We start from the raw sequence: 23,799 nt of genomic DNA on the forward strand, positions 1-23,799 counted from the left end.
GACCTATTGGGGGCACTATAAGGCACACTGGATAAGGCACACCCAGTAAAAATAGCCTTTTGTCATATTTTCTTCATATACAAGGCGGATTGGACTGTAAGGCGCATTTAATTATAACTACAGTAAGAGCTACCATATTTAAGAAAAAAACGTATATATTAGTGCTGTGATCGAAATATGTCACTGACCCAAATCATAAAACATTGCATGAAATGGAAATTGAAGCCGGGTCACATCAGTGAGAACGCCGGAACCTAAACACTAGTCCACCAGTGGAAGAGTTGACATAGGAAACAGCATTAGATGTTATTTGTACTCATGATGCCAGAAACAAATGTCAACTTGAAAGATATAATATACGCAAAAAAGCACGACGAGAGAAACAACTCTTTGGTGTTATCTGATGAATAATCTGACTTTGTGTTTACTAATATCTTTTAGGACAACTTTTGGTTTTCTCCATTCTGGCACCATGAGTAAAAATATTGTGCTAATTACAGAAGATCTAATGCCTATTTGTGTGTTGTCTTTATCACTGGTGATCTTAGGGATTAGATCGTGGCGCTCTTACCGCCATGACACAGGTTTGATTCTCGCTGCAAAAACTATGAAACTGGGTTATAGGAGACCAGTATTGTTTTGTTCAAGTTTAAGTCAAAATGGTTGTTGTTTTTATTTTTACTCCACCTGCCATGGTCCTCAAGCACTTTACAGCCTGTCTCAAAAGATAAATGTACAGTGATTGGTTCTAGACATTTAAAAGACTGTACCTGTCCAGATTGAAAGAGTAATGTATTACAATACTGCAAAAAGGTTATTTGGTTTTAATTATAAATGTCAAGTCATGTTTTATTTGTATAGACCTTAATCCCAACATGTCTCTAAGGGCTGCACAGACCATCATAACAAACTTCGACCTAAAACCTACATAAGGGCAAGGAAAAACTGAAAAACCTCAGCATGAGGAAAATTAAGAAACCCCCTTCCAGGATGACCAGGGTGCAATGGATGTTGCAAGGGCATCAACAGAAAATATGCAGTAATCAACATTAAATAAAGGTAATAACAGAATGTCCAGTTGATAGGCTTCCTGCCCCAAAATCTTGACCGGTGCAGCAGGTTCTATGTGATGGCGTACATCAGGTCCAAGTGCCAGTATGATGTCAGACTTATTGTAGTATTGTCAGTATTGCAAAGTTGCAAACCAGTCTATGATTTTTATTAAATATCTGTACGTAATTATTAAGAATAAATTCACTGCAACTGGCTGACAACCAGTTGAGGGTTTCCCCTGCCCACTGCCCAAAGATAGCTGGGATGGGCTCCAGCACCCCCGTGACCCTACTAAGGATAAGCGGTGCAGATAATGGATGGATGGAATCGAACTTCAGCACTAAAGTAGGGTTGCGACTAACAATTGTTTTAATAATCAATTAAATGGTTGCTTTTTTTCGATTGATTGACGAATCATATATTTAAAAGAGAAAAACACATTTTTTATTTCCTCATCTATTCAAACATTGACATTTCTAAGAAATTTGAAAAAAAAAATGCAAATTAGAGAATATTCTACCATATAAAACAATAAAAAAGTGTCAGACTAACATTAATAAAAGAAAATGCATACAAATGTATGCTATACACCTGCAAATATGTAAGATACTTTTTTATTATGTTAAAAAAAACAGGCAACATCGGAGGAGAATGTGATTAATTTGTTGGATGTTATTTTATTGTACATTGGATGTTTTATAAAGCACTTTGAGTTACATTTTGGTGTCTAAAAAGTGCTATACAAATAAATTTTGATTTGGATCAAGATGTCGTCGTGCATCAAAATATGATCTCAAAGCGCCCTCTGCCATACCAAAGTGCTACTACAAGTTGGTTGCCAGACCAAGAAGAAATTCAATGCATTCCCTCATGCATTGAATAAACGAGTGCTGCCTAAATCGTGCGCCAAAGCAAATCGATGATGAATTTCGTTGCCAACATTTTAATCAATATTATTGATTTGTTGTTGCAGCCTTATTCTATATTTTTTCTGATGTTTTACAAACCATAACTGCTGACAATAAATGCAAATGTAGTAAATATGGAAACCACATCGTCAAGTGCTGCAGGACCATCCCTATGATCAAGACAACAAATCTAATTGAAATCAACATTTAGAGCCCACAAAGTTTTTTTAATCATTTTTTTTCCCAACAGTATTTTGATTTTCTTTATATTGTGAGAAAAGGTACGAATTATTAAAAGCAACATTTTATTAATGGGCGAATAAACTTGCATAGGTTTTAAAGGCTAATAATGGTTGTATAAAATTAAGGCAAAATCATTTTCTCTTAAGAGGCTTTTAAAGCATACATAGCACCGTTAAAAGAATAAACAAGTTATTACATATCGGAAAAGGTTGTGACTGAAAAATATATGTAGAAAAAACAAATCCTGTAAATGTAATACTGCCCTGCTTTCTTGAAAACAGAATTAAAAAGTAATCTTTCAAAGATGGCGAAGACGTAGGCCATTTAAGCAAAGGTGTTGCTGCCGATGAACTCGGGATGATACACATTCCCGCTTACGTGGTTCTCGGCTGCGGTCCCAACACTAACCCCGAGTCAACAAACAGAACCGAAGCGAGCTCGGCGTGGCTGCTTGCTTGTTATGCTTGGAGCGAGCTCCTGTGGTGTTGTACGCCCAAGAGTGGACCGGGCCCGGTTACAGACACAACCTGCACCACAAAGCGTCCCTTTAATTGCCCCAAAGTGAAACAAGGTCCAGATGGCTTTAATAGACAATATTCACTAAGGGAGGAGCAGATGCATTCCTATTTGGCTGTGTGCACCGCCGCCTCTTTTTCTATTTAGCTTCTATCTTTTGTTTTTTGACATTCCTCAGCACTTTGCTTAATCATCTGTTCTTTTCCACACATAGTCTCATTTCATTTTAGTAATTCATCAAAGATAAAAACATGAGATACATTATCTGTATCAATTTTTGATTGACACTGTGCATTATACTTAGGTTGGTTCCATTGGACATTTTTAAACTTTAACTACCAAAATAAGGAACCGTCTTCCCTTAACTATTTTACTTGGGGAAGTGGCCAGCAACAACCAGGCCGTTGGTCGTGTAGTAAGAAAGGGCCGCAAAGACAAGAAAAAAGCTGCCTTATTTTTTGCTTATACCGATTTTATTTGTGTATACGCGCATTTTTTCTACCCAATCATAGTTTGGGTACGCATTAAACACACATTATACATGAGTTATTACAGCAGTATATTACCGTGTTTGTCCAATGATTGATAAATACCGCTGACCACATTTTGTCAGTATTGGATGCAACAGGAATCAAACCTGGATCGCAGTGGGAAGAGCACCGAATTCTACCCACTAGACCACTGAGGATGTAGATGATATTGGAAAAGGCATTAAGTTTCATCTCTCCATCACACTTCACTATGGGAAAGAGTTCAGCCAAAGCAATGTTGCACTATAAGTAAATATAGTGTTATGATAAGATAAATTCGAATCTATCTCATCTTGATCACTAGCGGTCCAGTGATTGACCAGTAAATTTAGGCTTAGTATTATTATGACGCTTTACACCAAAAACAACAATGACCAGATGATGAAGGTGTTGTATCTGAGTAAGATCAGGAGGCTTCTGCTTCTCATGGTAACCATAGAAACCATTACTATCTGTAAAAATGACCTGGAAAGGGATAGGTGCTGTCAGGCTGTACTTGCCCAAGACCAATTACAGGAAGTGGGGCCCCAACGACCCTGATATTTAAGGGATCCTATTTCCTTCATTATTATTATTATTTTGTAATGGTTATAATCACGATATTATTACTAATGTTGTTATTGTGCTGGGCCGCGAGAATATTGTCAGACTTTGAATCTGTCTGTGGTACAGAAAAGTTTGGGAACCACTAACATGCGGACACATATAACAGAGCTTAATTTTTAAACAAACAAAAAAAACATGATCTCAGAAGATTGCATATGGAACTTTTTTTTACAAATTGCAAGTAAATGGCCAAAACGTACTTCAGCTGTGACATGTTTTTTTTTTTTTAATGCAGTAGTGCTCCTGGTCAAGAGTACATTTTAACTGTCATCACCATTGTTCTCAATATTAAACAATACTTCAAATAAACCTAAATGCAGTGCAGAGAACTGTTTGTCAACATGTCCTAAGTCACATTGGCGTTAGCTACAGAATTGGAATTCAGTATAAAATGGGTCCAGAAGTAAAGGTAATTAATTAAAAAAGAAGAAAAAACTACAAAATAGAAAGGTGGTAGAAATTTATATCAGAATGTTACATCCTATAAACGGGGTATTATTGTTTATATTATTAAATTAAGGAATTTACCTCTAGATGCAGTTTTTTGTAGAAGTTCTGGGTTGAACTAGAGGCCGAGTCCTTATTATGCATGGCTCAATAACAATTAGATTGAACCCCCGATGAAAGGTAAAACGTATTTCCACTGGCTGTATGAAGTTATCTGAGTAGAATGTATTGGAATTGGGTTAGAATTAAATTTACCCCCTGTAGTGTACCAAAGGGACGTCCAAACTGCTCAGATAAAGGAGTGATCATCAGCACAGCATGCACATTGCAGTAATGGCCACACCTTCTCGTGCATTCAAACGGATGGGAAACTTGAAACCGTGCGATAGGATTCATGGTCACGGGTACTTGAACTTTGTTTCTGACACTATATGCAAGAACCTACCAGTAGGACACATCCAGGGGGTGAAAGTAACACTTGGCAATGAGGTCTGCGAAGAAGGACTCTGTCTCACGACATGCCGTTCCATTACCAATAACAACTCTGCTGCATCTAAGAAGTTACAGTTAGTGATGTACACATTTTGGTAAGTGCATAGACCTGTATGAAGATCATACCGTATTAAAAGCAATTTGTGGCAGTACCTGTACTTGATCATAAGATTTCGCAGTTTTTCGGCTTCCCTATCATTGCGGGAGCAATGGAGGTAGACAACATCAGTGTGGAGGATTTGACCTGGGAACATAAAACTCGATGGGTTTACTCTAGGTGGCGGATTGTGGCACAGTGCATTCATCAAATTGCAAATATGTTTTTTGGCACGTATGTGTTTTTAAAGAGACCCACAGTTTTACCGGTTGTCTTAGTCATTGTCAAAGAGCAGGTAACACTTTTGAGAGGGTGTCAAACTTTTTTTTTTAAATGTTTGTTTTATTTTATTTTCTAAATATGACGTTACATTCTTCCACCAATTGAGGTTTGTTTTCAATTTGCATAATATTTAATTTTACACGCTTGAGCAAGCAATCAAACATATGATACTTTTATTGTCAAACCAAATTTCTTCAACGGTCCACATCAGGTTATGGTCTCTTACTGGTTGAGGAAAGAATTGCCAGCTTGCAGCCATGCCTGAAGCCGGGGTCCACCCCCATCATGGCACAGCCCCGGACCGGACACACCAACAAGCGCTGGCGAAGGTTTCGAACAAACATAGCGATCGATTCCTTCTCGGCTGCTTTGGTAAGATTTGTTCTAACAATAAGAGAATTCGAGAATGAGTATCAATAAAGAGAACAAAATACAATTATTTTCACAAACCTGTACATTCTGCTGAGAAAAGGTAAAATGAGCCTTTTGTAAGAGTCCTCAACTGATTCCTTGATAAGGACTTGATACTCTTCCCGAGCATATGTCTTTGGTTTCCACCTTGATTTGACACAAATAAAATTCACACTGTAGATCTGTATTTTTATATATTAAACTAAATTCTGGAGACCGTCATGAGTTTAAAAAAAATGAGGGGCTTATAGGAGAGTGAGAACATTTTAAACTTCCCTCCTCACAACACTAGAACTCTTTTTGAAAGTTCAAGACTTTAGAGTTTAGGTTTGAATTGTTGAATTTTGGGGGGAATCAATTGTGTCGGTTGGAGTTAGGGTAAGGAGCTACAAAAAGCATTATGTCAATGGATGGCCTCACAATGTAAAAAGTACAAGGACGTGTGCATGCGTGTGCTGTGACCTGTTGTTGATGCACCACCAAAAGAAGTTTTTCTTCACCCTGTCAGGGATGTTCATCTTTACTGTCAAAATCTTAAGGCTCTCCCCTCGGTTGATGGCCAACGTCTGTGCAGTACAACAAAGATCTTGGTAAGGGAAAGTAACATGCTACAGACAAACAATGCTTTGCTGTGTTTTATTTCTCATGTTTGTACTGAGGCTGAATCAAACTTTTTGTGAAAGGTTAATAACTCAAATATTAGCAAACACTAAAAGAATTGTACACTCTCTAAATTTGTTTTTTAGGATTTAGTTCACTTATAAACAGACAATGTTTTATTAATCACTTATTACACTCTTGAGGTTTTTACTTCAATTTGCGACATTGACAACTAGGGTGGACTCACAGTTGTGCCATGTCTTCTGTAACGAGCTAAAACCTGACTAAGACCCTTTTCCTGTCGCCGTTTGTATTATACCAATTAAAAAAAAGTCTTTCAATAAAAAGGTCACATGTGCTCCTTAGTCACTGTAATTACATTAAAACAATTTGGAACACATATCCAAGGTAAAATTATTTCTTTAAAGATTACACAAACGAAAAGAATGATTAACTTCTCAGGCCTGCTGTGCTCTGTTTTACCACCCCAATGTTTTCCCCTTCAGACGAACTGTGACATGCTGTTAAGCAAACAGTAGTAAGTGTCTGACCTTTTCAGCAGGGAACCCTTAGCCCGCCACGGCAGAAAGCACGAAAAGCGAGACATCAATCTGGAGACCAAGTGGAAAAGGCGAGCTGACAAATGCCACCACTGTGCCACCATCAGAGGCGAGTACCGCCAGGCCTGCCCCCGCCGCCTACACACGCACTTGTCGTGCCACAACCATTAGGGCTCAGCTATGCCCCTTGCGGAAAAGCGACAATTGCAACACAAAAAACACAGCTGATGGCATGTAAGGGGCGAGCTTGGTAGAATTAGGATGAAATTTAGATTTCTTCCCGGATGGCATGTTTCTGCTGCAGGCGACCACCCTGACTGCGGTGACATTTCTCAAGCGATATTCATCAAATTGTACACCTCCCAACAGACAGACAACATCTGGAGAAGCCTGAGAGGTTCAAACAGTTAAAACCGGCATAGCCAATTCTTCAACCGTGCACGATTATATGACGAAATCAGGAAAACAGGCTCATTTATTTACACAAAATATTGTCAAACAAAAACATTTGCCTGACTTCATCTAGGCCAGGGTCAGGAACCTTTTTGACTCAAATAACCATGAAAGCAAAACATTTCGATTTTTTGGTGAGGGAGAGCCACACCATGTATTTTGAAACAAAATTGAACAAACCAACCAAACCTGCTCTCCAGATTAAAACTTATATTCAGCACATTTTATTTTACTGAGTGACGTTTAAGGATTTAATGAAATCTATGAAATAATAATGATGCAAGAGCCGGTGTCCCATATCAACAAATATACCACTTAAAATGTGCCTCTTCCCTGCAGTTAATTGAAATCGTTGAAGGTCATTTTGAGTGTCATTTTTGTCAGAAATAATGGTTACGAAACAAAATGGGAACAGAGTGGAAACGTCACAATATACTGTAAATAGGGATACAGATGCATTTAGGGGAGTGTAGTAGAGGTAAGATGTGTGCAGTAGAGGTAATATCTTAAACCACAAGCATGAACTGAAATTTTGGGTTTACTTTGTGTAGGGGGTGAAGTTTTGCCTGAAATCACTCCTCCACCTATCAAGTCTTCACAAATAATATATGAAAATTCAGGTTGCTTTGGGCTCGGCCCCTCAGATCAAATTAAATTGGTCAGGCTCGGGCTAGTTCGGGCTTTAATACCTGCGGGCCGTGGGACAGGCTGGATTATTTTAGGCCTGCTCTTACCTCTAATATACAGACATCAGCCCTCTCTTACCCCTCACCGAGTCAAATTGATCTGGGTGCTTGGCTGACATTTTTGGGTGTTTACAGTTTGTTGTGTGGGTTTTCATCATAGAATATCTCAGCAGTGAGCATAGATTTTTTAAATAAGCTTCCACATAAAGGATTTCTTAGAGATCTACAGCCAAAATGGGGTCAGTTGATGTAACACGTTGGGTGAAAAATGTAGTCAAAACTTTGTCCTATATATTTTAAACCGAACGCACACATTACTACTCTATTGCTTTGATTTGGAAAAAAAAAATTGAAAAGTCATAGAGAAGATTACAATGGCCATAGTTTCAATTCAAAGACAGACTTAATCATTAAAAGAGCCATATCTGGCTTTCTAGCTATGCATTCCAGAACCCTGATCCAGGGGAGGAATCATAATTGTATCTTTTCAAATTTGTTTTTTTTTTTGTCACTTTGGGGACGGAAATAACTAATTAAATCTCAAATTGTCAAGGCAGACTGCATAAAACTGATAATGGAGTATATTTGTAGGTGGACTTTTTGGGAGTTGGCTAGCACGTGCTCTTAATGTATAAGAGAAAGGGGACGCAACTTGCCTATTAAAAATGCTTTGACATGAGCCCATCATATGTAAATTAATTGGAAATGAAATATAAATTGAAAAATAATTACATGTATATTTCCCAGAACAATGAAAGGAAACTAGAAGACATGGGCCAGAAGACTCAAGCAGATTGAGGGCACACTTCATAGTTGAGATGGCATGTTCCTCACTTTCTCTCTGAGCCGAGTCACTAACCAATGAAAGAGGGTGATCCGTGAGAAGGAGAAAGGAGACAGAGCAAGAAGTGTGTGCTTTTGCATAAGTCGAGCCAAGGGTGACAGGTAGCAAGGTAGCGGCCAACACTTGATAAAAACAGACAGATAGACCACTGTCATCGCCGGTCCAGCAACAAAACAAAGCCCCCCGCAGGAAGGGCAGGCAGCCAGCCAACTGCTGTCCTTGTTCTGCTCGTCTCCTTGTCTCTCTCTGAGGAATACTGTCATCAACACATCCATCCACACCATGCATATACACACAAACTGATCTGGATGACACAACTGGGACACAAGGCTGTTTTTTTAATAATGTTCATGCATTCATATCATCAGACATTTAAGGTTAATAAAGTTGGACTTAATGCGAACACACTGCCATTATTATTATACAGGAACTCTAGCAAAATGTTGATCCAGAAAGCAGCCATAATAAAAATGCACTAAAATCAATCATCAGGCAGACTACCTAAGCCTTATCAGAATCGTAAAGAGAGGAAAATAAAACTTATTTTCACAAACTGCTAAATTACAAAAGTAGTCAAACTATTTTGAAGAGCAGTCAAGGTATAGTGGTTGATTATATACCGGTATATAAAAAGGAACCAAACATAAGTGATGCTGGTCTGTGACAAATAGGGCAAAATAAACTTTTTCACCTGTCCATCAAAGCAGAGTGTTTAATTGATGAAGCAGCTCCATTTATCCCAAGCGCTCTGCAGGCGAGCCCCTGACTCTTGGGTTTAACAGCCGATTGATCACAGAGCAAGTGGCATTGCAGCCCGCAAATTCATCCTGGCATACGCAGGCTGCTTATGGCTATGAGCTAAATGCATGCTCCTTACAAGAAGGCATTAAAATCAAATCTGATAAGATTAAGTTGCAGGTCTGCGTATCTACGTACGTCAATAGAATTTTGCCCCAGAACATGCATGTTGGTTTCGTGAGGTCTTTCAACAGATTGATCTTGATTCAATTATCAAATTGCTCAATACGTTTTGAAGTGAGATTTGTTGGTACTGGCAGCAGTTAACCCAGATGAGTGATCAAAAAATATATATATTTTTTTTGTGTCATATACATAAAACTTGCTTGTTAAAAACAAGATTTTAAAATAATTACATCGAGTCTGTGAAATAATCTAGTGGATATAAATGATTAAACTTATTCTTGCATTATTCTTTGTATTTTACCATTTTTGCACACAATACTAGACACAAAACAAAATTTTTGAGCAGTGTGTCTATGCACGTGTGATGAGCATTGTTCGGAATAACGCATTACAAAGGATAGCTTCCCGTAACGCAATTGTTATTCTAGGTAACAAGTATTGTAGAGTGGTATTACTACAATTTTGTGACTAAACTGTCACTAGAACCCGGTGCGTTACTCTGCTACTTTTTAAAAGCATACCATGATTTATAAGGTTTTAGACAGTTTCCCATCTGCTTTTCCCGCCTGATATTCTCCCTGTCATATACACTCACATTTAAGCCACATTTAAAACCATAAATAATAAAATCAGGGGGTCAGTTTATTTATGGAATATATTCATAATAATATATTATACTATTTATATTTGGTTGTGTGTCACCAGTCGCGAATGGTAAGCAGGACGAGGGTAGGGGGAGTGGCTTATGCAGGAACCTCAAAATCAATGGGGCAAACGTGAGCACATAATTTACAGTTAAAAGGTGCTAAACTTTGGTCTTTTACTTGTAAAATATTTTTGGGAAACCACCATGTCTGAAAAAAAAGAGAAAGCCTCTTTGACCTTACCCAGAAATGGAGAGAAAATTATTCAAGTGGTTTGGAGACAAATGACAAAATGTATATCGAGTGTCTCCGGCTGAGCTCTCAAAATCCCCAAAACAAGTGATACGAAGCGTTCACCGCTTCCCCTTTTTTTTTGATTATGTGGTTATTTTGAAGCAGTTTTAGGCAGTTGACCTTAATGTGAGTAAATACGATAATTTGTAACCAGATAACTACTTTTAGAGTAATGCGATACTTTTTGCTGTCAGTAATATGGTGGGTAACACAATTACTTTATAAATTAAATTATCAGTAACTACAAAAAAGCACTTTTTATCCAATAATGCACCCAATTCTGATGGCGAGGAGGTGAGGATAGTTGCTGCGTAATGTGAAATATTTTTAAATACAACAAAATTGAGCATTGAGCTCAGTCATGAAACAGCAAACAATTAACAAGATCTTCTTTAATAAATGCATAATAAATCATAGAAAATGGTGTTAACATAGGTGGTAAATAAAAGCCGCTTTCAGTATTTTGCAATATTTTACAACTCCATCAGTGTTAAAATGTGTGGATTTTGTGGATACGTACCAAAATATGATGTAACTAACAAGATAACAGGCAGGTGTGCTCTCATTTAGACAAACTAGAGCAGGGGTGGCCAATCCGGTCCTCAAGAGCCGCATGTCCTGCATGTTTTTGGAGTTTCTCTGTTCAAATACAGGTGAGTCCAATCACCTGGGTCATTATCAAGCTCCCACACAGCTTGCAAACGATCTTAAAATTTGCTTCAGCTGAGTTGGAGAAGAGAAACCTCCAAAATATGCAAGACATGCGGCTCTTGAGGACCGGGTTGGCCTCCCCTGCACTAGAGCATAGGTGTCAAACTCACGGCCCGCAGGGCACATCCGGCCTGGCATACAATTATATCCGGCTCATGAAATCATTTGACGAACCTCGACTATAAGGGCCTGGCTATATAAAACGCTGATAACTCTCAAACTACAGTTCTGATAATGCTTCGCTTCAGTTGCCCTGCCGCCACACGACTTCCAGAAATGTCCCTGCATCATTCGAGTGAGCTGGAGCCTGACGAGCGCAGCTACTTTTAAAACTACTTACTGACAAACAACACGTCGGCCAGTTGAAAGACTGAGGGGTTCATTACCAGTGAGTCTTTGGTGTCAGGAAGCAGAGACGTCGGGGGACGTGCTTCTGTATAACACTGTGTAACGGAAGACTAAACGGAGAAAACTAGGGTGACGTTTCTCTTGCTGTGGATTATGCGGAAGATAAACTCTAACATTGGCCAAGAGAAAAGTTGATTCTGGAAAACAGAGCCTTTCAAATCCCATTCGAAGGCTGAATATATGTTTACTGACGATGCCAACACCCGTGTGTCTTCTTAGTGGCGCTATTGTGGCCGTAACTAAGGAATATAATGCAAAACGGCACAACAAGACAAAACAGCAGGACAAGCAGAAGATACAGAAAGTTGAAGAAATAAAGGGCCCAGCAGATGCCCTTCACCAAAGCAAAATCCTAAAGCGAAGAGCACAATTTATATTTGTGTTTCAATTTTTTTCATATTTTGAATTTGTATAGTTTTGAGAGGAAATATTGATATTGGGAGAAAAGTATTTTAAGTTGTTTAATGTTTAAGTTTGTTTATTCTGGAATTATATTCCTGTCTGTTTTTAATTCATATCCATGTTAAAAAAAGTAAAGTTTTCAATGTATTCAATGAATGTTGATCCCGTTTGTCCGGCAACCAAAGGTGTGGTTTAAGTTTTGGCCCTCTGTGCAATTAAGTTTTACACCCATGCACTAGAGGTAAGATCGGGCCTAAAAAAATCCAGCCCGACCAGACCGGGCCCTTGAGTAATAAAGCCCGACGCGGCCAAAGCCCAACAAATTAGCTTGATTTGAGGGGCCGAGCCAGAAACAAACCCGAATTTTTATATTTTATTTGTGAAGAGTCGGGGGGAGGGGGATTTTTGGCAGACTCCATTTCGCAGCATGACCAATTCTCTATGGCGCGCTGCCCTATGCTGCTCTGCATGAGAGGGGGAACAGAATCCTCCAAAAAAAGAAACAATGACAAATGGATACATTGAAAAAAAAAAAACCTCAACGAGAGAGAAGCCCGGACGGAACGTAATGATTGAAATTTTGGTCGCGGCCCTGGCCCATATTTTGGGTTGGGCCGGGCTCGGGCTTAAGATCTTACCTCAAAGACACACACACACATACACACACACCTCCTGTCTCCCACCTGCTTACCCCCCTTTCCCAGCACTGCCGCGCACCCTGCCGACTTAACGGCAAGAAAAGGTTCATTTTGGCACCAGTCTGACCACTACCAAGGTCATTGTGGATTAACGCTCTGTGACAAAAAGCGAGTCACCGAATTAAGTGGGCGGGCTAGAAAAGTAGCAGAGGAGGAGGGAGGCATATGTGACAAACACTTCATCTTTGGGCTCTTCATTCATTTGTTCTACCCTCCCTTCCTTGATTTTCTGTGGGCCCTCAGGACAGCAAGAGCTGTCAGGGCTGGAGAACGCCTGTCAGTCACATGCTCTAATCCAATGGCATGTCGACGGGGGACATGTCACATATGTTAAGAAGAGAGAACAAGGGGTACTTGCTGGTCGTGTGTGTTTGTGTGTGTGTGTTATTTAAAGACTGTAGGGCAGAAGCCGCTTGCCAAAGAGTGTTGGTGCGGCACAGAGGCGGTTGCGGGTGATGGGAGCTGTGGTGACATATGAGGCCTGGAACCAACTCTGAGTAACTCACCAGTCACTAAGGGGGTGGCGGGGTAAAAGGAGGGGGTACAAAGGGGATAACGAGGCTAACTGCTAGAGACGTGGCTGTGTACTCGTCAGTGGCACGCACGGGGCACAAGCAGATGGCATGTGTTGCTACGAATATATTTGACCAAAAAGTCAAAACACTTCCTGCGCATCAGATGTTGTTGAGCCTTTTCAGATAAGGTGTCTCCTTTGTATGTCAGAGTACGTACTTGCGTATGTAATACCAATAATACAAAATAAAATGAGCAAATTCTTCTACTCATCAAATATTGTATTTCACCCACAGCAAGGTGCACCAGATTAAAAGCGCACCCCCCAGAAATTAGTCTTTTGTGATTCATGTTTCATTGCATTGCATTTGCTCATTGATTGATCAGTCGGAATGTAAAACTGATTACAATTGCATACGATTGTATACAACTGGAATTGAACCCAAATCGCAGTGTGGAGTGTGCCAAACTTTATTCCCCTAAGTACTGGGGATACATATTAGGTCTCATCTCATCATTGCACTATTTTTAGTCACGGTACCAAATTTTTGATGTTATCATTGAGCCGAGCCGCAAGGATATCGCCAGACATTAAACCGGTCGGTAATACAGCTAACTTGTAACGTCTTTAGAGATTCTGAACTAGATAATGAAAAAAGCATTGTGGGAAGTAATTCAATCGTTCTGAATGAAGAGAATGGTATTGAGGGAAGTAATTCAGTCATCCTGAAAGATATACATGAACAAATGCCTGCACATATTTAGAGTAGAGAAAAAGTGAAAACAACATTTTCTCTACTCTAACAAATCTGGTACCGCAAACTAAATAGAATGTGACATTAAGATAACACTTAATGTCGTTACATGTCATAAGTGTCCATAATGGTCAAGGGCAGAGGTCGGGAACCTTTTTGACTTAAGCAGCAAAATATTTTGATTAATTTTTGTTTTATTTTTTCATAGAGCCATATCATATATTTTAAGGAGAAAAAAACTGCCGCTCTCTAGACAAAAACTTCGGCGCATTTTGTTTCACTATGTGAAATTTGCTGATTCGATAAAATCTAGTAAATAATAAAAATGCCAGAGCCTGTGTCCCATATAAATATCCCACCTAAAATGTGTCTCCTTCCTGCAGTTACTTAACCCTCATGCTACTTTGTCAACATTTTTTTTAGTAATTTTGGAATACTTTAACTTTAAATCAAATACAAATCATTTTTAAATTAACACACCATACCTAAAACATTCATTTTATATATATATATATATATATATATATATACACACACACACATACATATACATACATATATATACATATATATACATACATATACATATACCATAAATTCCGGACTATAGAGCGCACCTGATTATAAGCTGCACCCACATTTTAAGAAGATAACCGCTTTTGTGCTTACAAAAGCCGCGCCTGTATATAAGCCGCACGCGCCCACTTTAAAAAAAGTAACATAATCACAAAATTGATCCGAACTCGACTTTGAGTCCCGCGATTGTAACTGAATATAAAGTACACAGTCCAAAACCCACAGCCGGCAAAATGATACCGGTAGCTTTATAATATATATATATATATATATATATACACATAAATACATACATATATATGTACATATATATACACCGGAGCCATATCCCCCTAGTGGGATGTGGATGGAGTCAAGAACACATTCATATTTCTGACTCTTTCTGGGAGGTTGATACAGAAGGGGGGATTCCCAGCCCCCTAGCTCAACCCAACTGATGTGTTGGGAGTCATTAGGTGACCAAACCCCCCAATTCCACCCCCTAATTCCGAGCGCCATGCAGGGAGGCAATAAGTACTCATTTTGTAAGTCTTAGGTATGACTCGGCCGAGGCAACCTCCCAGTCTCGGGGTAGGCGCCCTACCCCCAAGGATATACATACATAATCTACAAATTCTGTAACAGACTCCCATTATAATTGACATCCGAGTCTGATACCCGTTGTATCAATGTTAGTGAATATGTATATTGTGAACAATCATCCACTACCATTGCGGCCTGCTAGTTATCAAATGATCAATAATTACACTAATACGGTAATGTGTACAAGGGGCACATTAAAATGTATGGCTTTCTGGCCAATTTGGGTTTTTTAGTTTTTTTTAGCACAAAATACAGTAGTTAAAAAGAAGTACACACTTGAATTGGGGTGTCAGTAAGGGAAAAATGTGATATTTCCACTTGTTTCTTATTGGCAAAGATGATAAAGTGCCATCTTTGTCAGGCACCATTGTCACTGAGTGTACTGTGTTTTCTAAGAAATAATAAGGGTAGAAACAAGGATAGAGACGGAATGAAGAAAAGAAGGTAGAATTTCAGTACCTGATGAGGCTGTATGCGCCGGACCATAGTGGTGAAGTCAAAGTAGAGTTGGAATTTGTCAACATCCTGTTTTTTGTTTTTGTGAGCTGACGGTTTTTGATCCGTCGGCTTCGAATTTTCTTCTTTTTCCTTGAGGGCAGTCTTGGTCACTGACGAATGGAGGCTCACGTCATCATTTTCACACCTAGAGGTGAAATTTCGATTGTCACATTAAAAACTAAATTCAGCTTGATTGTCTCATGTGTCTGGATTTGCTCTCACAATGTTTTCACATAGGTCAGAGTTTCGGGGTCTTTGGCGATAGTGTAGGCCAAAATATGGAGTACCCCTGTCGACACTTCTTCCACAGATGAGAGACCTACAGCAAAAAAACACAGAAAAAGTGATTCACGCTTTATGTTTGAGTATAAGGACCGTTTTTAATATATTGTTAAAACAGGTATGTCTACTTTGGGTTCAATAATAAGTGATAATTAGGAGTTTGCTTTCAAGATGGTGAAAGTGTTGGCCTTGCAAAATTGGGCAAATGTTACTTCTTGTCATGGTCCCCAACGGGGTGATAAATCTATGGGATGATAAAGGCGTCTCACCTTCAGTTCCAGATTGAACCCATGCCCTTAAATCTAGCGTGTGCGGCGCTTCGATGAGGGCAGTAGCAGCCGGCTCAAGGCCCAGGGCTTTGGCCTTGCGCACTTTGGTCACCTTGCACCCTTTCTTGTAAGGAGTGTACTGCAAAGTGAAAAATAAGGAGGGCCTAATAAATGTGCGCTTTGTTTTGCATTTGGTATTAATCCTTAGAAACCAATATTCTGACCACATGATCCAGTTCATCAGCAGACCGGCAGCTCCTCAGACTTTTCTCAAGTTCCGTAGACAAAACCCCATCTTTTTTTAAAGTGTTAACTACAGACTGGGTCTTCTTTGCTAAAGCACTACGACACAATACAGAGTGAGTTCACAAAGTAGCCATTCAGCTGCCGGTTGTTATTGTTTCTGTAAGAAATGTATAATTACATTATCGTAATCATATGAGGTGTAAAATGTATTATTGGGGCAGAAACAGAGTAGCCACCCAATCATCTGTAGTAACCCTGCAGTTAAAATGGAATAGCGAGATAATATGCTTTTATTGGTAACTTGGTACATCCATTTTCTGCATCAATCTTTTCCTAATGATGCTTTTATTTCTTTTTTTAAGAATCTTACTGCAAACAGTTTACAGATATTCCTGATTGCACAATGATTAATTGAGTATATTAATTCACCAATGCTGTTTTTAAGTGTTTTTTGTGAACTGTTGCATCTTGTGCCTTGTACAGTACAGTAGATACCAATTTGCAGCGACTCTATTTTTCTTTGAAACATGGTCAGTTGGTGCCCCCTACAGTCAAAAATAAAACGTGCAGTCTACTACATATACAGAAACTTGCATCCGCAAAAATGTTTTATGTTTATGAAACGCTCAGTAAATGCAATTGGATATCAACTGTTAGTCTTTTAAAAATGTAAATCTATAACTACATATTTTAGGACTGGCAGCAAATCAAACACGGACACTTTTATACCGATTTCATGACCACCAAAATCATTGAATTAGATGGTACTCTTCTGATGTAACTCAGAAAAGAAATAATATCATTAATATGAATGTTTTCTCACCATAACTCTTCATAGACCAGCTGGACATCACGCACGGCGTCCGCGTCCATGTGATTGATCATCTCCTTGCGGTAACGCACCATGAAAGGCACCGTGTTTTCCTCGCGAAGCAATTTGACAACATTAGAGCATACCCAGTGTTCCACGCAAGTTAGATTAGAAAGCACCTGAGAAAACATTTCAAAAGGATGACAAGTGCACTTTTTAGAAAGAAACGAAAATGGCAATCTTTTTTTACACATTTTTGGGAAATTTGTGGCAGAAAAAAGGAATGTATTTGTTATTATTCTTATCATTATTGTATAACAACCATTGTGAATTGTTTTTATGAGTATTTAAAATACCTATGTAATTTTCACAGAATGCAATATATAAATTCTCTCTACTTAAATTACCGTATTTTATGCACTATAAGGCGCCCCCCCAAAAATAGTATTTTGTCATATGTTCCATACATAAGGCACACAGGACTATAAGGCGCTACAGTAGGAACGTCAACAAAAGGGTCCGATAGGTCAGTCAAACTTTATTAACCCCTTAACAGCAGCCCGTCGCAATATTGAGAAGAAAATACATGTCTCAGACACAAACAGACTGTGCGATACATGAAAAAATATAAAGCCAGCGACTGTAGTAACCCTCACCAAAAACTCGTCCAGCAGCCACTACATTCGATGATAACACGCAACCATGGTCCCTTTGCATCTGTGGGTGTAGTGAATCAAACTGTGTAAAAAATGTACGTACTCCAAAACACGCGATAAAACTAACATTTTTTTTTTTAAATCAGCCAAAAAGAATCTTTGCATTGATGGATGCTGCTTGTTGCTAGCCGTCTGTCTCCTGTTTACAAGTAAACAGACTATTAAAATTACTCTCTCTAGGCCAAAGATCAACCTAACTTCACTTTTTTTTTCCGGCAAAATGCAGTCTTTGATTTACCCCTCTTTAGCCTATACGAACATGTAAATGCTAAAAATGACCTGCCTCCTTTTCCTACAAATAACTTTAGCCAATATTGACTGATTCAAATGATGATTCAAATTGTTTAGGAAATGAAACCCTGGCATATATATATATATATATATATATATATATATATATATATATATATACATATATACTGTATATATCCCAACACCGCACACTTCTTCTACGTGGGAAAATCGAGTCAGCAGCTGCTTAAGCGCAAGTCATGCTCTCAGTGTGCCTATTTCCAAAAAATGTAAACAATTGAAAGATAATGTACCTCATCCAGGTCCCAGTTCATATTGAGTTCCCCTTTCATCAATTGAGGTCGTTTGGATTCTACGGATGATTGGCAGCCCGTCTTCTGCTTTTTCAGAGCTGGCTCTTCAAAGGTAAAGTCCTCATCATCTTCTTCTTTCTTGGCAGGCAAGTCGGAAAAAGAAAAAGCTTCCTTGGGACAGGTATCTGATACTGACACTTTGAATGACATCCTCTGCATGGAAACGCAGATTCACAGTTAGCAAATAAACAAAACAACATGATGCCAGTGTAACCATACCTCCTCTTTTGTCCTGATGCTTGGTCCGGGTTTTGCTGACTCGGAATATACCTCTCCAGCTTCGATCTTTATAGTTTCTTTTTTTATGCTCCTCTGAGCAGGCTTCTTTTGGGGCACTTTGGGTTTAGAGGTTCTTTTGGAGGGTTTCTTTTCACATGCAACAGAAGCAATGGAGAGAGTCTTTGGCTCAGGTGGCTTCCAGTCTTCTTCACTCTCATCATGATTACTGCAGAAGAAAAATATATAAAATTCTAAAATGTCTCTTTTATTCAGCTCATTGTGCTGAAGATGAAATAGTCCATTAAATGTCATTCCATCAAGTCAGAATAGCACAACAATAGTAAAATCTGCAATAGTTTAAAATTCTATACAACTTCTATTATTTATCGTTGTCAGCATCACTACTTAGGATGTAGGTGGTGTCTTGCGATAAAGTAACATACTACAAAACATTTAACTTTATTATATTGTATGTAGGCTTGCTTCTACAATTACAGAGCAGTCAGCAATACATTGCCAAAAATGCTTAATAGTGTTAACTGCTCATGCATTTTGTTCCGGCAAAACCAATAAATGCGTTTAACTTCTACATCTAAGAGATGAAAAACGGGGGTAAACAACATTCATTTTCTTTTCCAACAATTGTGGTCATGCATAGTGATACTTATTAAAAAAATGAAGAATAGCATAGCAGCACTGCAGATAAGTGGTTATCGGCACAGCTCTGAAGTCATGGATTCAAATCCAGCTACCAGTCTTCCTGTGGAGAGTTTGCATGTTCTCCTTGTGCTTGCGTGGGTTTTTTTTTTCGGGCAGTCCAGTTTTGTTCCAAAAGCATGCATGTCAAGTTATTGGGTGGTCCCAATTGTCCCTAAGTGTGAATGATCGATTGTGTTGTCTGTCTCTGTGTGCCTCACGACTTGCTGGCAATCACTTCAGTGTGTCCCCTGCCCGGAAATACCTGGAATGGGCTCTAGCACCCCTGCGACCCTACTGAGGATAGGCAGTGTGTATAATGGATGGATGGAATAACAGGCATAGCTACGTAAATATAAAAAAGTCCACGTTTACTACAAGAATTGCTGCATTGAGTGTTATTTCTGTTTGTTTAAGAAAAAGGATAGCAAAACTGAGTGCTCACCTGTCCTCGTCTGAATCCAAATCCACATAATTCGCTTTGGCAGTGGTTCTTGCTTTTCGACTCATCTCATTGGCAAGTGGAGGAGTAAATATAAAGCCACATAAATTATAACCAGACACAAACGCTAACGAAAATAGTCCACGTCGTCCTTTGTTTTGCTAGCTTAGTTGACCCTCGGTTGAAATTGTTCGCCTTCCCTAGCTCAAGAGGCGAACTTATTTCAAATTTGGCGCGTCACAATTTTATTGTCATAACAGCAAACGAAGACATGTTTTTTTTTAACCGACGCTACATTTACAGGCGAAGTGATAAGGCTTTCCCCCAATTTTGGTAGCAATTCACAGCATTGAAGGCAGTAAATTGAGTAGCTGGAGAGAATATGCAAGTATAACGAACTTATTCTACGAAGAGTACCAAAAGTCGTTGTAGGTTGAACGCGCGCTGTTGCCCTCTGGAGGCGTTAAGAGGAACAGCATCCGTTTGATAACTATTCGATAAACTTTATTTGCCAAATGTGTTATTTAAACATTTAAAAGACTTGCGTGTGAAATGGTTGATTGGTATTTATATCTTATAGCCTACTTTTCAGTATCAGAATCCGATTCAAAACAAGTACAGAGGGAATATTATATTACCCGTTTATTAAGAACAGAATGAGATGCAGTACTGTAATTTCTGAACCAGACGATATTTTTCAGCAGAGTAGGGTAAAGAGCAGACATGGGACCAAGTCACACATGTGCAAGTCTCAAGTAAGTCTCAAGTCTTCACCTTCAAGTCCCAAGTAAGTCCCAAGTATTTTTTTCTTGGGCAAGTCAAGTCACAAGTCAAGTCCCGAGTCTTAGATTGCCAAGTCCAAGTCAAGTCACAAGTCATAAAAACAGCGACTCGAGTCGACTCGAGTCCAAGTCACTAAGTCTCAAGTCCCCATGTCTGGTAAAGAGCATATTGATCACAGGTGTATTACAAAAACCTATAAATAAATGACAATTTCTACTTGGTAAAGGAAACATGTAGCAACAACAAAATCAAAAATAATGCTGCAATTGCTAAAATTTTTTTGGAGACTTTAAGGTCAAAATGACCAATAAAATGCCCAATATTTGACAATTCCAGCATATTAAAATGAGCATTCAAATAACCTGCGGGAAGACTAAAGCCCAGCAAATCAGAAAAGGCACTTATCTTTGCTCATTTTTTTACACAACAATTGAATCACATTGTAAACATCAAACATGTGTTTACACTTTTTATAGATCGTGGTTTGCGAAAAAAAATAAAGTGTTTTCTCAGAAAAAGAACTACAAGACCCTTCAGACACAGATTCGTGAATACCGAAACAAGTAACTGACAGACCAATATCTTATACATTCCCAAAATAGGGTGACCTATTCTTCCATTGAACTTAGGGACACACATGCAAGACAAATAGAAGACAGCCATCCTTGCTCATCGGCGTCCTCCTTTCAGACTGTTTATGTAGTCTTTTACTGTGTTTTCCACATTGGGTATCTTGTAAGTCTGTGCAGCGTAGATTCCTGTACATGTACCAACCACCGCGCCCAGCAGCGCTGACGACCGAAACCTGGCCACGACATAGCCAGCTAGGAAACCCTTCAGGAAGGGGGATGCCAGTAAACTTCCACCCTGAAATAAGAGTAAGTAATGAGGATGGATCAGACAAGTGTAATGTAGATGTTATTAGTTCATACTGTAGTGATAAGATCAATTTGTAGATTTCTTTCAGAATTGTATGCAAACTTGGGAAAAGCGATTGCAATGATCAAATAACTCTTAATTTCCCTCAGCATAGAGATAAGATCATGGGCCCAGACCCAGCCTGGATTTCAGGCAGGGTTTGGGCATAAAATGTCAATCATGAAGACGTTTTTGAGGTTGTCAGGGTAGCCTGCATGCTGCGCACTTCAGAGCTGAAGTGAGCACTTCGGTGCCTAGCTTTTTGTTGTTGGAGACGGCAAAAAAAAAAATCACCCTTCCAACACCAGGCTTTAAGTTTTAGAGACGGCAAAAATCCCCTTTCTTCCCCACAGATGAAATGTGAAAATTCAGGTTTTTGTCAGGCTCGGTCGCTCAGATACTCTTGGGCCGGGTCGGGCTGGATTTTTTTTTTAGGCCCAATCGTACCTGTACTTCAAGTGCAAGCCAAAATACAGATATGTGCTCTATTCCAAGTTTTCTAGATCACGGGACCGATCAAAAAACCCAGTACCACAGAGTCAGATAGCAATTACAATGACCAACACATACATAATACTGTGCCAAAGAAAAACATGAAGGCTGAACCACATACAACGTAGTCCCTCTATTACTATACAATAGTGTCTGGGCACCTTCCACCCGCATAAAGCATATGGTGGAGAATGGGTACAGATTGCAAAACAGATGTGGTAAGTTGTCTTTTCCTGTGTTTGTCATCAGTGGTTGCCAGAGTAAGAGACCAAATTGCATTTAAAACCGCGACCTACAGGGCTTTGAACATTCATAATGGTATTTATTGTGACGTTTTAAAAGTTAAGTAGGGTTTTGGTGTTTGTGACAGTACATGTAAATATTATCACAATGTCATAAAAAATGTTTGTGTCTTTGCTTTTTATATATATATATATATATATATATATATATATATATATATTGGAGACGGAAAATAGAGTGTGGAATAACATACTGCTTTTCAATAGCAAAAAGGTTGGCATGTATGCCAGTGACAAGTAGACACTTGGTGTTCAATGGCCACGAGGGACTTACGGCAGGAACCCCGGCCTGGATCTCGTCTTCCATACGTTTCTGGATGTCCTCCAGCTGATCCTTGAGCTCCACCAGATCCTTCAACTGGCCCAGAGTACCCTTTACAGAGTGCACACACACTAATGAGTAAACCCATGCATACAACAGACAAAATTTCATCTGCAAAAGTTAAGAAAATTGTCAAAAACTGACTTAAAACAGCAAATCTAGCGTGCAATTGCATCTATTAGTTTTTGGCCGTTGGTTTAAAACTTGCAGTACTTCACGGACATTTCGTAGCATATAAAGTGATAGTAATTGATTCTAGTCAATGAATGCAAATGTGTTTTGTGAAGTTCAGAATGTGACTGGCTTATTAGCTTTATTCAGCAAAAGATGCAACGCTTCATGGTGCAAAAGCTTGCTAAACGTAAGCAGCGAGTTCTATTATTATTTTTCCACTGATACATATACCATTAATTTTTTTCTCGATGAATGACTATAAAACCGGCATATACTGTGAAAGTAATTTCTGAAGTTACCGACCTTGTCATTCCCCATGTTTTGCTAGTGCTGGGTGACTCTCTTATTCAGTTATGTTCAATTGCTTTAGTTGTAACACAGTGCCTCCTAGGCAGTTAGGCAGTAATGCATGAATTTACAGTACTGTATAGAGGAGTTTTTGCAACTTGGACACCCCGGATGTTTGTTTACTATTACTGAAATGTGTATAAAATATGTATTGAATACGTTACTCGATTTTGTGTTGTCGCTATATGCATAGATATCCAATGTAGTATCATAATAAACTATTTCGGGATTTAAATTGTATTTGGATGTGGAAAGAAACAGCACTGACTGACTTGTTGAGCGAAACTGAGGAATGGCTTTGCAATTGTTTGTGTGTTTAAGGTGGTAAATCCAAATATGACTCTTCCACTGCTAATAAGAGTGTTGGGAGGATAGGGTGCCTTGTTAAGTTAGTCCTTCTATGCGCACTCTAAGGCTTTGCATCAGTGAACGTAGATAAAA

At 38.9% G+C, this 23,799-nt stretch overlaps 2 protein-coding genes across 2 annotated transcripts in view; both read right to left on the reverse strand.

Annotated features, from left to right (window-relative positions):
• srbd1 (S1 RNA binding domain 1) overlaps positions 1–20,444 on the reverse strand; it is a 51,565-nt gene extending 31,121 nt beyond the window's left edge. Inside the window, exons 1-13 of the mRNA XM_088351367.1 lie at positions 20,023–20,444; positions 18,882–19,107; positions 18,603–18,815; positions 17,354–17,520; positions 16,509–16,626; positions 16,285–16,423; positions 15,956–16,052; positions 15,695–15,878; positions 6,048–6,151; positions 5,625–5,732; positions 5,401–5,558; positions 4,949–5,039; positions 4,749–4,856 (exon numbers count right to left, since the gene is read on the reverse strand). Coding sequence (XP_088207493.1) covers positions 4,749–4,856; positions 4,949–5,039; positions 5,401–5,558; positions 5,625–5,732; positions 6,048–6,151; positions 15,695–15,878; positions 15,956–16,052; positions 16,285–16,423; positions 16,509–16,626; positions 17,354–17,520; positions 18,603–18,815; positions 18,882–19,107; positions 20,023–20,087 — 1,778 coding nt within the window. The 5' untranslated portion in view covers positions 20,088–20,444. The remainder of the gene's footprint in view (positions 1–4,748; positions 4,857–4,948; positions 5,040–5,400; positions 5,559–5,624; positions 5,733–6,047; positions 6,152–15,694; positions 15,879–15,955; positions 16,053–16,284; positions 16,424–16,508; positions 16,627–17,353; positions 17,521–18,602; positions 18,816–18,881; positions 19,108–20,022) is intronic.
• A 148-nt stretch (positions 20,445–20,592) lies between these two features.
• Positions 20,593–23,425, reverse strand: LOC148353878 (SLC35A4 upstream open reading frame protein-like). Its single transcript, XM_088351368.1, has 3 exons — positions 23,314–23,425; positions 22,789–22,887; positions 20,593–21,669 (listed from the first exon to the last, which is right to left on the reverse strand). The coding sequence occupies exons 1-3, from the start codon at positions 23,326–23,328 to the stop codon at positions 21,472–21,474; spliced, it is 312 nt and encodes a 103-aa protein (XP_088207494.1). The 5' UTR covers positions 23,329–23,425; the 3' UTR covers positions 20,593–21,471.
• Between the last annotated feature and the right edge of the window lie 374 nt (positions 23,426–23,799).

The sequence above is a fragment of the Urocampus carinirostris genome, chromosome 13, assembly GCF_059441175.1.
Source record: "Urocampus carinirostris isolate Australia breed hairy pipefish chromosome 13, RoL_Ucar_1.0, whole genome shotgun sequence".
NCBI classification, from domain to species: domain Eukaryota; kingdom Metazoa; phylum Chordata; class Actinopteri; order Syngnathiformes; family Syngnathidae; genus Urocampus; species Urocampus carinirostris.